Source organism: Carassius auratus, chromosome 12 (assembly GCF_003368295.1).
Source record: "Carassius auratus strain Wakin chromosome 12, ASM336829v1, whole genome shotgun sequence".
NCBI lineage: Eukaryota > Metazoa > Chordata > Actinopteri > Cypriniformes > Cyprinidae > Carassius > Carassius auratus.
Genome location: NC_039254.1, coordinates 14,249,173 through 14,265,612, shown reverse-complemented (window position 1 = coordinate 14,265,612; position 16,440 = coordinate 14,249,173). Strand labels below are relative to the sequence as shown.

At 41.9% G+C, this 16,440-nt stretch overlaps 1 protein-coding gene across 3 annotated transcripts in view; it reads right to left on the bottom strand.

The window, feature by feature from the left end:
* LOC113111924 (probable JmjC domain-containing histone demethylation protein 2C) overlaps nt 1-7,700 on the bottom strand; it is a 123,929-nt gene extending 116,229 nt beyond the window's left edge. For all 3 annotated transcript variants that reach the window (XM_026277142.1, XM_026277143.1, XM_026277144.1), the window contains exon 1: nt 7,368-7,700. In XM_026277142.1, coding sequence (XP_026132927.1) covers nt 7,368-7,502 — 135 coding nt within the window. In that variant the 5' untranslated portion in view covers nt 7,503-7,700. The remainder of the gene's footprint in view (nt 1-7,367) is intronic.
* Nucleotides 7,701-16,440: the final 8,740 nt, after the last annotated feature.

The window sequence follows — 16,440 nt, the reverse complement described above, 5'->3', positions numbered from 1 at the left end:
CAATGTAAAAGTAGCTTTACAACTAAAATAACTAATATAATAAAACAGACAGTCCTGACTCTCAATTCTGATTGGATGAACCAGATCTATAGTCTTGGATCCCATTAACTGGCATGAACATCTGTTTTTTCACAAGTGGTCACACACCAGAGTACTCCACATCATATTTTACATTTATATTCAAGTTATGATGTTGCTTCAATGCCATAAACAACTTAATGCTTTATGTTGTACCTAACACCCCTTAATAGCTGTATCCTCTACCAGCTGATACATTTCTATCGCTGCATGACATACACTGTCATACAAAAACCAGATGTAATATACTGTGGGATATTCAGACACTACAAAGAACAATGCCGGGCTTAAAAATGAAAAAACTGGCACATATTTGCATCAAAGGTTTCTCGAGAGCAGCAGACACAGTTCCACCACATGATGAATAGACCAGATTTCAGCATTGTTCCTGGACGATCCTTTGCTCGCTGTAATTGCACTCAAATTTCCCTGGAGATTTTCACTAAATCTAAAGAGCAGCAGCCACATGCTGTGCCCTACATGCCAAAGGTATGTGTAGATGTATGTGTGTGTGTGTGTGTGTGTGTGTGTGTGTGTGTGTTTATCTTAAAGGCTGTCGCAGCTCCAGGCGTGTACACACCTCCCACTGGGCCTCTTTTTAAAGGTGTGTCATGCTGCACAATGCCGCCTCCAGCTTGTGGGTGTTGCTTTTTAGCCCCAGGCACAACAAAACCAAATAAATGTGGGCTCTCAGCAATCTTGCCAAGCTCATGACGTTGAGACAAACCGAGACAAAACAACCACTTAAAGTCAGATGTATATTTTCATCATAAGCTGGATTTAGGTACAAACATGTGCCCATAAAGGTCTGAGTAAAAACTCTTTCCACCACATCAAGCTGCATTGCACAACTTTCTCTTTCTTCTGCTTTCCTGTGTCCAAGCAGCACGTCCATATGCATCATTGGGCAATAACTAATGTGACTATTCAAAGAGAAAAGTTTATGAGAAAATATTGCTCTCTAATATTGCTATCCGGAAGTGGGACAGTATTTTTCAAAGCAAATCACTCTGAATTGTCCGTGCCATGGTCACGTTACCAACAAGAGTTCACTTATTCGAAACAAATTTAATTAAGAGCACATTCCAGTAAGCTTGTCAAATTGCATGACTGCCACCTCAGATGGAAGTGCTAAAAAAAGCGGTGCCCTTAGAGTAAAAGTCCATTTATTTGATTTGTGAAAGTATGCGCTGAAAACGAATATACACTGACTAAAGTCTAAACGGCAGACATCTGGTTTCGCTTAAGAGCACATTCAACAAAAGCAGAGAAGGATCAGCACAAGGAGATAGGGCTGGAAGCCTGCGTTGGCTCAGCCGACCATTCCCGCCTACAGAAAGCCTTGTTTGTGTTTCATGTCTGACCGTTTGCTGTCTTAGCTCGAGCTAAAAAGACTCAGAAACCAACATTAACACTTCCAGAACGTCAGACATTACAGGAAGCACCACATAAATTGAGCAAGAGAAATAAATTTCCCTGCTTTCTAATGCGAGTGTTATTTCAGAAATAGCGGAATAGGCTTTGTGTGTGTCACTGCCGAACATAACAGGATATACGACACTACTTTCTCATTGCATCACCCCAGAGCTATTCAGACCTCCATCGCTAATGTGTCCGTTCACACAGAGAGAGGTCAGTCAGCGCGGCTCCAATAAATGCACTAACATACTTTGATGTGTGACTGTACTGATATCCTAAATGATTTCACCTGTATATGTTTACATCAATTAAATGCATAAGTATGCTCTCAACCGTTCTGAAGTGCAGCTATTTCACAGCAAGACACAGGTGCTGTTCCAAAACCTAGTGAGCTGCATTGCTGTCTTGCTTCCTACATGGACAGCATCCTAACTGAAGTGGAACCGCACTGCTGGGCCTCTGTTTCTATGGGATACAGACGTCACTTCATCTCTATGTTAAAAAATAAAAACACAACTGCGGGACTAAATTGTGTGTAGTGAGTGACAAACTTCACGATCAAGGAAGTCATCAGTAGTCCATTTGAAACAATGGAACATACTGAAGCAAAAACAGAATACAACTGAAAGAAGAAATCAACTGACCATTGGCAAAGACCTGGCCTCCTTAGTTACTGTTGCTATGCCTGACAAACAATGCCGCGCTCACACGACCCTTTATGTTCTCACGCTGTAAGAAAAATACATAGCAGAGCATAGAGGAAACGGACAACACACTGATAGACAAGACAGAGTAGGTTACTTATGAAACAAGGTCTCCGGACTGTTTTGTCAAAACAATAAAAGTTTAAGTGTAAGTTTTGCCAATTTACAGTGTCGCAATGACTGTCTTTTTGCAGTAAAGGACCTGTCATAGTTTAATGAGTGGGAAGATGACATGAAGAGATGCGAGGTAAGCTGCACTGAAACAGATAAGCACACATGTGCATATACAGCTCCCGATCAGGGCAAAGTTCACAGGATTTTGTCCACAGAATGATAAGAACACACATTTTAACATATAATTGTATTATTTCACCCTCAGTATTTTAACTTAAGCTATGCAAGCCATGCATACAGTGCTGGACATGATAGGTTTTCTGGAACGCAAAACAAGTACTTTAAAAGAATTCCTTTGCTCATCCCCGTTACTGTGGCAGCACAGCAACCGCACAGCTAAACCCTCCACACATATTTATATTTAGTTTTATTGAAAAAGTTTAAATAAAGTCAATCTTTTTTACCCCGTTTTAACATGGATTTCTATGGAGACTGGCCGTAGATGTCAGGCCACATGGTGGATAAAATTGGAAGCACGTAATATCCATGTTCTGGTTGGTCAGATAGCCTGTCAATCAAGCTCTTTGCGAACGGATAATTCAATGAAATTGTGTTGATGTTGAGTTAACATCATCATGTAATTGTTCTCTCAACAAAGGAGCTCAGTAACATTTGAATGGAGGGTAGCTTTTTCCAGAGAGGTCTGGCTGGTACAGGACAGAGGTCAGTCCAGGTTAAACAGGCTGATTCTGGGAAGAGCATGTGCGTCACATTCTCCAGGCTAAAAGCAGTGTGAAATTATGACCTTCATTAGAGAACTATTTTTGAATTAAGAAAAATGTGAAAATGTAAAGGTTTAACATTTAAACCTATAAGTATACATCCCAAACACACAGAAAGTTATCAAAATCCACGCTCGGTTTGGAATATATTGGGTACGATTGCAATTGCATGTAACACAGTACAGTATGCACACTGTGCGTATTCTGCATAATATTTTTAATGCACTAACGTGCAATGCTAACCACATAATGCATCCCACAATGCAATCAATGTTGCCCTAATGATTAGACTACAGGTAAAGTATGTAATTTCTGTATGTAATTTTGCCAAACTAAGGTCCTAATATTTTATTATTTCACCAGCTTTTTTCCATTTTTATGACTGGATTCCACAATTTTGTTAATGTTTTCCAAATTATAGGGTCCTACCAAACACAGCTGCAGAAAACAAATAGCTTTCCTAAATACGGACAAACAGAAACAGACAGTATTCTGCAAGTAGTATGCTAGTATTTCATTTAAATATTTATATAGCCATAAACTGTACACTACAAGTTTCAGTCTTCAAAATCCAGTATTCAATGAAAGGCTGTTACTATTCACATCAAGACTGACAAGGAATGCACAGCTGAGAGGGCATATATCTAACCCAATAAGAGTACAAAAGTTCAATGTTTTTCCATCTCATTGCATTATGCGGCGTCCTTCAACACTCCTGGCAAACTACTGTCGCAATCCGCCCCCGAAAGGGAACACGCTAGAATGCTCTGCATTCAGGTTAATGCTCCAATCCACCTTTAATGTTTAAACTACAGGCCTTGTCAGCCATAAACCTCACCCAACGATAAGTGTCATATCTCTCGTTTTGAACCACTATTTTAAAAGATTACAAGACAGGTTCTTTATATTATGTAAGTCTAATCCACCGACAATTAAGATAGGAAATGTGTCATTGCCTGGGATCAGACAGAACTGTTGTCATTCCCAGAGGAAAGGTGCACAAAAGAAGATTGCTCAATAAATCTTTTTAGAGAAGATATGAAAACGGAGGCTCACTGTCAAAGGAAAACAGTGTAGGGTTATAGTGTCAGTCAGACTGAACAAAGAGCAATCTCTCTGTAGGTTAACTCTGGTTCAGGGAAACGGCTGAACATAGCAGCCTTTATGCTGTGCTGCAGTGGGGGAGGGCGATGTACGACCACCGGTCTCATGTTACGAGCTGTTTTCTTAAGCCACAAATCACATGGCCACTTCCAGCTCTTTACAGCCAGTTGTTGCCAATGGGACTGAGGGCTGTAAATGAAAGCTGCATTGCTATTTCTTGCAACCAGAGTTTTCTCCTACATCATCCCTGGTATCTAAGCAAATAACAGTGGTGCGATGTCATGGGGAAAAAGAAGCTGAAGAATTTCACATCTAAACGATATGTGATTTTGAGCCATTGAAAATGCTTGTTTTACTGTATACTAAATATATACTTCACATATAAGGTTGTAGAAAAGCATTAAAAATATTTTTCAAATATTCTATTTCAGACTATAAATTAAGCAAAACATTACACCTTTTTTTTTTTTTTTAGATGACTACGTTTCCATGTTACCATATTCTATTTTTATTTCCATGCAATGTACAGAAGCCCAACCAGACTATGAGCTTAATTCCTACTTTAAAAAGACAAAGAAACAAAAGCATTTACAGCTTGAACTTTCAGCTGCAGGGCAGCTATTGAGCGCGGAAAGTTCTGCGTGCTGATTAGCAGCGGTACAGTTGGTGACCTCAGGACACAGCCCTGAAAACAAACGGCTGGCATACTGTACACACTTTCTCTATACATACAATGACAGAAGCCGCTCCATTCATCTCCACCGCATGAGAACTGTCTTGTTGATCAAAGACCAAGCTAGATTTGGTTTCAAATACATAAGAAAATAAAAAAAGATCTACATTTGAAATATTTTTCTACTTAACACCTTTAATTTAAAATATTTAAATTGCTTACATTTTACACGTTAGTGTTATAATATTATTATTAATTATATTGAACAATATTTTTTAATTTAGGAATTATATATTAGTTGGAATTTTAAAAATATATGAACGTAAAATATATATGAACAAGGGGCACATAATAAATTGTAATGATAAAAACAGAAATAATATTTTTTTAAATATCTTTAAATTAAAAAGTAATTCAAATGCAAGTATTAGAAATAAACCTAAAGTCCTCTAACAACGACAAACACTTCCAACATTTTTATGGGGGGGGGTAGATTTATGTATATGTTACTACGTTTTACCACTGATGGATTAAAAACTTTAAATTATCTATAAGCATCATGGAGGGCCTGGAAAGTTATTTTCTAACGTTTTGCATTCATGAATGAAAATAGGTCAGAATTGTTTTATGGCCCTGACCACTTACACAGATGTGTTACATTTGGTCCATCTGTTTGCAAAATACTAGATTGCAAAATGTGCTATCATGACCGAAAACAAACACTGCAGCAAACAAGCTTATGTCTGACAGGGATAAATACTATAAATCAGTATTTCAAATATTTCACTTAGAAATTTTGGAGCAAAACATTTAAACATTATCTCGTCACAGGTTTTTTTTTCTCGGAGTGCAAATGGGACAACTGATATTACAATCCACCAACATTGATTGGGATCCAAATAGCGCTCTACTACACGATTCCATTGCCCGAATGACTTCCAAGCCTGTTTCCATGTACCAAGCAGGGCCGGATCTACCTATAGGCAGGGCAGGCAGTTGGCTAGGGCCCTCGGGCCATAACATAACCATAACACCCCATATACGATAGCCCACCAGTCAAGATAGGCAGCCTGATTGTTCATTGCATTGTCATTGCATTGTCATCATCTGTTTTGGCGTGATTGCGATGTATTCGAAATATAAACTTATTCTCTCGATCAGCGTAATTTCTGGACAGATAATTCACCAGTTTATTACCAGTTTAAAAGAGCCGTTGACACGCGCACAACGCTTTGAGCGTACAGTGAATGATAACGCGGCGGGAGCTGAATAGCAAAATAGCTACAAAAGTAAAAGCAAAGAAGTTTGTATTCAGTCAAAAAGCAAACACTAGAAAAAAAAATTAATGTTTCAAAAAAGGACCTCAGATCTGTTTTCTAAATTCTGCTGAAATTACATTAGTGCTCCAACATAACACTTAATTTGTTTCAACTAACTAGAGAATAACTTTTTTGCTACTAAGTAGCTATTGTTTATTTCGCTTCCACCGGATTTGTGTATATAGTGCATATCTAACAATGCAAAACATAATTTCATATTATTAATATGACAATATTTGCAGTAAATATTGATTAAATGGGAGGGGGAAATCCTGCCCATACCCAGCTAGGAAAGAAATAATAAAAGCACTGATTTTCACTTACTGAAGTGGCATTCAGAAACTGTGAATAAATTACCGAACAATTTACTGCAAAATAATAATAATAATATCACAGCTATAATAACATCCTCAACAAACAAAAAAAGAGATTACCTTCGATAAAGTTTGATTAATATGTACATACAGTCCCTTATGCTAATCAAACCTGCATTTATTTGATTAAAAATACAGGGGAACAAAACAGTAATATTCAGCAAGGATGTGTAAAATTGATCAAAAGTGATAGTGATGACTTATACTGTTATAAAAGATTTCTTCTTTTTTCTTTTTTAATTCTTAAACATCTTTTTATTCTTCAAAATATCAATACTAAGCAGCACTACTGTTTCTAAAATTGATAATAATTCAGCATATTAGAATGATTTCTGAAGGTTCATGTGACTGAAGACTGTAGTAATGGTGCTGAAAATTCAGCCTTGCATTGCAGAAATAGACTAGATTTCAAATTATAGTCAAATAGAAAACCATTATTTTAAATTGTAATAATATTTAACAGTATTACTATTTCTTCTGTATTTTTTATCAAATAAATGCAGGCTTGATGATAAGAGAAATAGTAATGCGTCCAAAATTTTGACTGATACTGTATAAGAAAAAAATTACAAAGAAATGTTATATAAATAAAAAGGTTAGGAATCATATTCTTTTTATTGGGGGTGGGCGCATCCAACATGAATTTTGCCTAGGGCCTCCAAACGTCTAGAACCGGACTTGCCAAGCGATAAAACCTAGAATAAACTGACGTTTAACACGCTATTTCAAAACACCAGAACCTAACTGAAACCACCCGCTCGTGAAATTTATTTTTCGCAGCATGACTGCCGTTGTCTTACCGTCAGTTCGGGATTGTCGTGGTCGCGGTGAGTGACGGCTCGGATGACTCCGGTTCGCCAGGACCAGCTCGCGATGTGCGCGGGCTCCAGCGGCTCCTCTCCGCTCACGCACAGGAACCGCTTCCCGACCACCATGGCGAAAAACCCTCGAAAACTTCAACCCTCGCACCCTACCGACCGCACATTTACACCGTCAAACTGCGTTCTGAACAAAAAGAAAGAAAGAACCGTGATTGTTTTCGCCTTTTTGCGTGTCGACCGCAACCCGGGGATTTAAATTTCTCTCAGCCTCCACCCACGAATGATCGCTCTCGCGCTCTGCGAAACTGAACACTGGACCGGATCACTGCGAACGTAAAACCGGTATCCCTCCGCCGCACAACTCACAAGTCCATGCAAAACCGCAGCAGGGAATTTTCTACGTCCGCCAGACTGATTCATTCTCAATGGGAGACTAGCTGCTTACACACTATACGCCAGTGTGACGAAAATAGTGCTTAGTTGTTGTTGTTGTTGTTGTTGTATTTGGTTCATTAACAGGCAGCGCAGGAATGAAGAACATAAAAAAAAGAATCATAAATAATTTTTAATAAATCAATAAATTCAGTTTTATATAACTAATTTATCTAATGGCATTAATAAACTATCTATCTATCTATCTATCTATCTATCTATCTATCTATCTATCTATCTATCTATCTATCAACCTATTTCTTGGATATTTTTATATTTATGAGACAATCAATATAATTATAAACTATATACCTAATAATAATAATATGATTGAAATGATAATAATTCTATAAAATACAATACAACCATACAAATTAAAATATTTTTATATTTTGTGTCCAATTGTGTTTCACGCTTTTGCAAGTATATAGCTACTCCAATAGCTGACCTATGGGCTGTCCGTTGATGAGCATAAGAGGAGCGCTGTTATATGAGGAGCATATCCACTGGATACAATCAGTCTGTGTCACCTTTAGGTCAGAGCAGAAGATGAAGACAGATATGTTATTGCTCATAGAATCACAAATCATAGAGTGCCACTGAGATTGTTGGTCCTGCAGACACCCTGCTGAATCTGTGCCTGTCTAAAATGAACATCAATGCTTAGAACATCTTCTTGAACGTCAATGATTAGAAGCAGCAGTGGAGAGAACGCCACAAAATCTACACAACAGTAATACACTTTTAATTTTATTCACATGCAGTGTGTATGAAATATGTAATTACAATATGTATTGTGACTGTATAGTTGAATATATTATAAAATAGGTCTTCACTGTAGCAGAGACATTATTATGTGAACATTAAACATATTACAGATGAAAGAAAGGATAAAGTTGAAAGAAATAATTACTGTCTGCTAAGTGCCATTATATTACCCCAATATATACTTAATACACAAAGAGAAAATGAGATGCTTAACACCTCAGATGTTTAATTACACCAAGCTGCAAGACACCAAATAGCTCTCTTATAGGAATATTCATGAGTTCCAACAAGATTGTCAAGAGAGACCACAATTCACAGATGTCATCTGATGCTACCCAAGATGGCTATGCTTGATGTACTATTTCAATCAGTTAAAAAAAAAAAATCATCACCACAAACCTTTCTCTGACAGAGAGAGATTGCTATCACATATTCACAACAGATATATTTGTAGTAATAATAGTGCATGTATTGCTTAATATGAAAAAGGGAAATACAAATAACGGAAATTACAGTTTCTTACAACTGTAATTCAGGAATTATTTGCATTTTCCCACTATATAAAAATAACATTTTGGTTACACTTTCCATAATATATTTAGCAGCTGTGTATTATAACATAGATCCTTGTTCAAACAGTTTAGGTCCAAGGTCTGTCACTTTGTACTCAGATCCATTTAGAATTAGACTCTACTCTATTTAATTGGTATAAGATTAAAGGTCCCATGACATGGATTATTTCCTTTTCTTTAAATGCTTTTTAATGTTTCCTTAGGTGTATTTATAATGTTAGTATGATTTTTACATTTAAAATTTAGAAATAAAAAGAATTTTTATATCCTGACTTAGCCCTCTGGCTTGAATGCTCTGTTTGAAGGGGCGTGTCTGCTGTGAGACTCTGAGTAAACCACAACTGTTGTGATTGGCTGACATCTTTGAAATCGAAATGCATATTACATGTGAAACCCCTCTGAAATATATATATATATATATATATATATATATATATATATATATATATATATATTACTATATATATATATATATATATATATATTAATATATATATATATATATATATATATATATATAGTAATATACTATATATATTACTATTACAGCTGTCGAGATTAACGAATCGTGGAAGTGTTGATTATATAATTATTTTTTCGATCTTTTCCCCATCACATGGAAGGCAGCAGTGATGAGCATTGAGTAGACAGAGTCTGTTTATCGCGTGGATGCAGTGATCTCGTCACTATTGCAACACGTTTTCTCACAAAATGCTTTCACCACAGCTAACAGCAAACACATGAATACAGTAAGAGCTACGTTGTGCAGCATAACAGCGTCATTCATTGTCATTCATTGTAACGGCAGTTGTGTGCAGATAAACTCGCGATGTGTAACAGCTCCGAAAAAAAGCGAGCGTTCTTTGATCGCTCTCTGTAGTTAAATCACAATTTAAATAACAGATTTGTTTCATGCTACTAAGAGAAACAACGTGAAGTTGATCGTTTAGTCACTGGCTTGATTCACTGATGCATCAGTATTAAACGATTTAGAAAGAAAGTCTGTGGGAACTTGAATGATTAGCTACACATCAGAAATCACTGATCACAGATCAGGCATTAATGAACACTGTTACTCACTGTTTGTGCCAGTGCCGTCGAATCCATATCATAAAAGTCTGTTTGAAACGCCTGTGCTGAAATTGCGACTTAATTATATGTAAATATTTGGGCGGGCAAAGCAGAGAAAGGGGAGGTAACACTTCTCGTTACAACGTCACAACGAGGAGATTCAAGATCACCCAGTTTGAGGCAGAGAAAGATAGCAAAATCTCAATTTACACCGATTCAAATTTCTAGAAACTTGGGGACCATATACAGGCTAGGGGAACTCATATTAATGTGGAAAAAAAACTCAGAAAGTGAAATTTTCATGTCTAAGGACCTTTAAGGTTTTTAAAAATATATTATATTCATGATATTTTTCAAATTAGTTCGATGATACTGAATTTATTCATTTATAATTATCTTTTATTTTGATGTTCTTCATCCTTGCGCTGTTAGTAAACCTCAACAGGCTTTCTAACATTGCTTGTCTATGTTTATTTCTATAACATATGATAATAATAAATAATAGTAGCCTAGAAATAACACTTGAGGAAAGAAGTCTTTAATTTACGTCCCTTAAAGCCCGTTAAAAGAAATGGCAAACGACCACAACATTCCCCCATTCTTTTGTTGTCGTTGTTGTTTGCAACAGAACAATAGGTTACTTGCGTAACCCCGGTTCTCTGATAGCATTAAGTGAGGTGTCTCACTATGGGATACGCCCCTTCCGCGTATTCCTCAGAAGCCCAATACCATTACGCCAGCCCCAATTGGCTGGCAGTCATGACGTTGCGTCAGGGAATGGCTCCCTCCTCTTGGTATAAAACGAGCGACGCAACGTCATTACGACATTCAAAACAAGCATACCTCTTCCTCGCTTCACACAGCAAGGAGGGTGATCTGGTGAGACACCTCACTTAATGCTATCAGAGAACCGGGGTTACGCAAGTAACCTATTGTTCTCTTTCAAGCATACGTTTCGGTGTCTCACTATGGGATATCCTAACTCCCGTATTGCCAGATAGCCTGTCTCGAAGTCTCCTGCCACCCAAAAACACTAATATAGGGCTGGTCAACACTTAAGATCCAACGCTCAAAACGGCATGTGCAAACGTTTGAGCTGTAACATCCAGTTTATAGAACCTCGCAAATGTGTGCGGTGAGGACCAACTCGCCGCTTCACAGATATCTTGTAACGTGACCCCCTTAAAGAGGGCCCATGTCGTTGACATTCCTCTTGTTGAATGAGCACGTAAACCAGACGGAGGCGTAAGACCCTTACTGGAATATGCAAGAGAAATTGCCTCCACTATCCAGTGGGATAAACGCTGTTTAGTAATCGGCTTCCCCGTACGCGGCTTCGCCCAAGACACAAACAGCTGATCACTCTCTCTGAACACTTTAGTCCTCTCAGTGTAAATGCGCAGAGCACGCACCGGACACAACGTATTCAGCCTTTGCTGTTCTGCTGAAGCAAAAGGCGGTGGGTTAAAGGCTCTTAACTTGAGAGGAACAATAGAATTGACCACTTTGGGCATAAAAACAGGATTAGGTTTCAAAAGCACCCCTGCGTCCCCTGGCATAAATTGCGTACACGCTGAATTCACAGAAAGTGCGTGAATTTCACTTACGCGCTTCGCTGAAGCCAAAGCTAACAGCAGCGCCGTCTTAAACGACAATAATTTCAGGTCAGCTTTGTCCAATGGCTCAAATGGAGACACAGAAAGCGCATCAAGCACCAGAACCAAATCCCATGACGGAGAGATCGGTTTCGAAACTGGCAAAGCGCGACGCGCACCCTTCATAAACCGGCATACCAAAGGGTGCTGCCCCACAGTTTTGTTATCAAAACCTACATGACAGGCAGATATTGCGGCAAGAAACACCTTTACTGTTGAGAATGCCTTACCCTGATCTATCATATCCTGCAGAAACGATAGGATAACTGCCACTGAACACTGAAAAGGGATTACGTGTCTAGCCGCGCACCAACGCTCAAACACGCCCCATTTACATTCGTAGAGTGACCGAGTGGACAGGGCCCTGGAATTCTGTATGGTTCTGATGACACTGTCTGGCAGACCAGCTGCATTCATATTTAGCCATTCACTGGCCAGGCCCACAGTGCCAGGCGTTCTGGATGAGGATGAAATATCTCCCCCCCCGCCTGTGACAGCAGATCCCTGCGCAGTGGCAGGGACCACGGCTCTGCGTAAAGCATATGTATGATCTCCGCCAGCCAAAATTTCCCCGGCCACCGCGGAGCCACCAGTATCATTCTCAGCCCCTCCTCCCTCACTCTGTGAAGGGCTGGAGATATCAACGCAATCGGTGGGAACGCGTACAGGAGAACGCGAGGCCACTCGTGCGCTAGTGCGTCTATTCCTAGAGGCGCGCTCTGATCCTTCAGAGAGAAGAACAGAGGGCACTGAGCATTGTCCTGTGACGCGAACAGATCCACTGTCGCTCTGCCGAAAATGCTCCAAATTTGGCCAACCACTTCCGTGTTCAGCTTCCACTCTCCATAAAGGGGATTTCCCCTGGACAGCATATCCGCACCCCGGTTCATTATGCCTTGTACGTGTGTAGCTCTCAGGGATAAAAGACTGGCATTGCTCCACAAAATCAGTTTGCGTGCCAACATGTGTAAAGGGAGTGATCTGAGACCTCCCTGTCTGTTTATGTATGCCACAACTGTAGTGTTGTCCGTTCTCACGAGAACATGATGTCCTTTCAGAAAAGGAAGAAAATGCTTCAACGTCAGAAAGACGGCCAGCATTTCCAAGTAGTTTATGTGACAGTGGCTCAGATGGGGACCCCATCTCCCGTTCACTGCCCTGCCCTCGTGAATGCCCCCCCAACCGGACAACGACGCGTCCGTCGTTATGACCTTCCTGGTCTGGACAACGCCCATCGGTGCCCCTTGTACCAGAAAGCACGGGCGCCGCCAGTGACGCAGTGCCAAGACTGCGGCGGACGTCACTCTCACTCTCCTCCGGGAGTGCCGTAACGGGTCTAGTCTCAGAGAAGCTACCCAGCGTTGAAACTCTCTCATAAATAGTCTGCCTAAGGGAATGACTATTAGAGCTGAGGCCATCAGACCTAATAGTCTGAGGCAGATGCGAAAAGAAACATTGTTCCCCTTCCGAAATTCGGCCAGGCATTTCGTAAATTTTATTACTCTCCCCTCTGACAGTCGCGCTCTGAATGTCACTGAGTCCAGTAACAACCCCAGATACGTTATTGACTGTCTGGGAACTAAAACACTCTTTTCGGTGTTTAATTTTAATCCCAGTTTCTGTAGATGTACTAGGAGCATGGCTGTGTGATCTCTCGCTTTGTGCTCTGATTGAGCCGTCACCAGCCAGTCGTCTATGTAAGTAGCGAGACGAATGCCTTTTTCCCTGAGCGGAGCTAGGGCCGCTTCTGTACATTTCACAAATACCCTCGGACTGAGAGATAAGCCGAAGGGAAGGACTAGATATTCGTATGCCACGCCAAGGAATGCAAACCTCAGAAATTTCCTGTGGGGTGGATATATTTTTATGTGAAAATATGCATCTTTCAGGTCGATTGATGTAAACCAATCGCCTGGGCGCACCAGTTTCAGAAGTGTAGAATGGGTGAGCATTCTGAACTTGTACTTCCTTAGGTATTTGTTCAGTGTGCGAAGATCTAATATGGGGCGGAGAGCTCGAGTCCCTTTTTTCGGGACTAGGAAGTATCTCGAGTAAAACCCATTGTGACTTTCCTCGGGTGGGACCACTCTTATTGCCTTTTTGTTCAGCAGTGAGGTAATCTCTTCCTGAAGAACATGTACTAATGCTCCCCGCACCTGAGAATAAATGATTCCCTTGAACTGCGGGGGAGAAGTTGCAAACTGCAGTCTGTAACCGTTTTGTACTGTTCTCAGCACCCAACGAGACTGCGTGCATTCTCGCCAATAGTTTATTTGCAGCGTTCCGGCGCCATCGTATGGCCGAGTTGAAAACGGGTTTGTGGTCTGTACTGCGCATGCGCGAACACTTATCGCTTGGACAGAGTTTATGTGGCTCACCACCTTCAGCGGAGCGATGACTCCACGAGGTGGTGTTACGCTGTGTTCTGACAAAGTGTTTTGCAACATTTTTTGGGGCATTATGTTTTGCAACATTTGTGGGGGAAACAGTGAAAACTTTATTGAACTTTGAGCATGTAAAGTGCTTGTGACTAGTGGGTGGGTGTACACCACTGCATCGTCTCTCGTTCTCTTCACTGCTCTGCATCCCCTGGACCAACTTGGCTCTGGTTTCCCCACAGAACATCTGTAAACAACTGAACTCGTTTTCCGTTGAACGCTGAACAACTGAGGGTCGGGGACAAGTGAACGGGGGGGCTGTGAGCCCCCTTCCCTCAGGAAGACCCCCTCAAACGGCCTTTTTCTTCCTCCTCATCACCTGGGTAGGGTGAGGGGCCGGCTGGACCGTCTGAGCTGTCGCGGGCGGATAATTTTTTCTGGGCCAGGCGGGTTTCTGCTCTGGTGCGCCGCTCTGAACCGTTGTTGCATTCACACGCGGTCTCTGTCGCCTAGGAATGCGAAAGCTGGGGGGTGGGCGAGCTGTAGCCTGCGCAAACGTCTGCCGAGGAGGTGGTGGGGGCGCGGTTTGCGTCTTTCTGGGCATGCAGAGCTGCAAGGCCTCATCATCCCTTTTCTTCTCCTCGCATCTCTTCTGCATCCGTGTCAGCGCTGAACCGAAAATGCCTTCTGCGACGACCGGTGCATCTAAGATGGCTTCCTTTTCTCTGTCGGAGAGATTCGCCAAATTAAGCCAGCGTCCTCTCTCCTGAATGACCATTGTGGCCATGGCCTTGCCCGCAGCCTGAACGGCACATCTCTGAAGACGGAGCGAGAGATCTGTGACAACACAGATTTCTTCCCACTGTGTCTGACTTGGCGTGGCAGACACCTCGTCTTGTAGCTCCGCCTGGTATGCGGTGAGCAGAGAGATGGCGTTCATGGCCCGGACTGAGAGGGCGACTGCTTTGTAAGCGCGCTCCGTCATGCTTGACTGGAAGCGGTCCGCTTTTGATGGCAACGTTGGGTTTGCAGCCGCCGTACGCCTTGGATGCAGATGCGCTGCAACTAAAGGCTCCATGGGGGGCATGCGAAGAAGGCCTTGCTTCTCCATACCCTCCACGTCGAGCGCAGATCCCCCTTGCACGGGCATTTTACTAGTAAAAGGGTTGTCCTTCCAGGTGACAGAAACCTCTTCCAGAAGCTCTGGAAAGACTGGAAGGAGTTGTCTCGCTGCCCGTTTAGCTCTCGGCAGCCTCTTCCCCTCATAACGCGACTTTGCAGTCTCAGCTATTACGGTCGGCCACGGAATATTGAGTTTCTCTGCAGCGCGTTTGCACACGTCTTGCAGATCCACACTAAGAAGCGGAGAGGATGGTGCCCCGCCCGCCTCCTCCGTGGATCCCGCCGTAGCGAGGGATTGTGCCGATTGCGCAGGGGGGAGAAAAGGGGAATCCTCGAAATCTTCCTCCTCTTCAGAGAGAAGGAAATCCGATTGCCCCTCTTCCTCAAACTCAAACGCGCCCTCCTCCTCCTCCTCGTCCGTGCTGAGGACACCGGCCAGAGGGGCGCATACATCCAGTTGTTCACCCCACGATAGGGTTGCCGTGGTGGGCAGCTCTACAGGAATAGGTACCTGAGGGGCGGAAACCGGAGCGGGACTAGCTGACATGAGGGGATCATGGCCAGACAAGCTAGCTTGGCGTGCTAACCTGCGACGGAGGCTCTTCATGGTGAAACGCGCGCAGTGCTCACAGGATCCGGGACTATCGACCGCCATTTGAGCATGTTTCAGCCCAAGACATGCAGAGCAGACCTGGTGTGTGTCTTTGCATGAGATCTTGTTCCCGCATGAGCAAAGCCGCGGTTCTCCCTCGCTAGCTACGTTAGTCTGCATTGCTGCAGCCATAGTTGCGGTACTGAATGACCCTAACAATGAGCTGGAATGCCGATTGAGGGGTAGGCGAAAGCGGCGTGGTGGCCAACAGATCGACTATAAGCACAGTACCAGAATGATAAGCCAGCAACCAGCGTGGAGACCAGTTGATGGCTATCAGATTTAGGAAGGCTTCTGGTGTGAAGCGAGAAGAGGTTTTTGAATGTCGTAATGACGTTGCGTCGCTCGTTTTATACCAAGAGGAGGGAGCCATTCCCTGACGCAACGTCATGACTGCCAGCC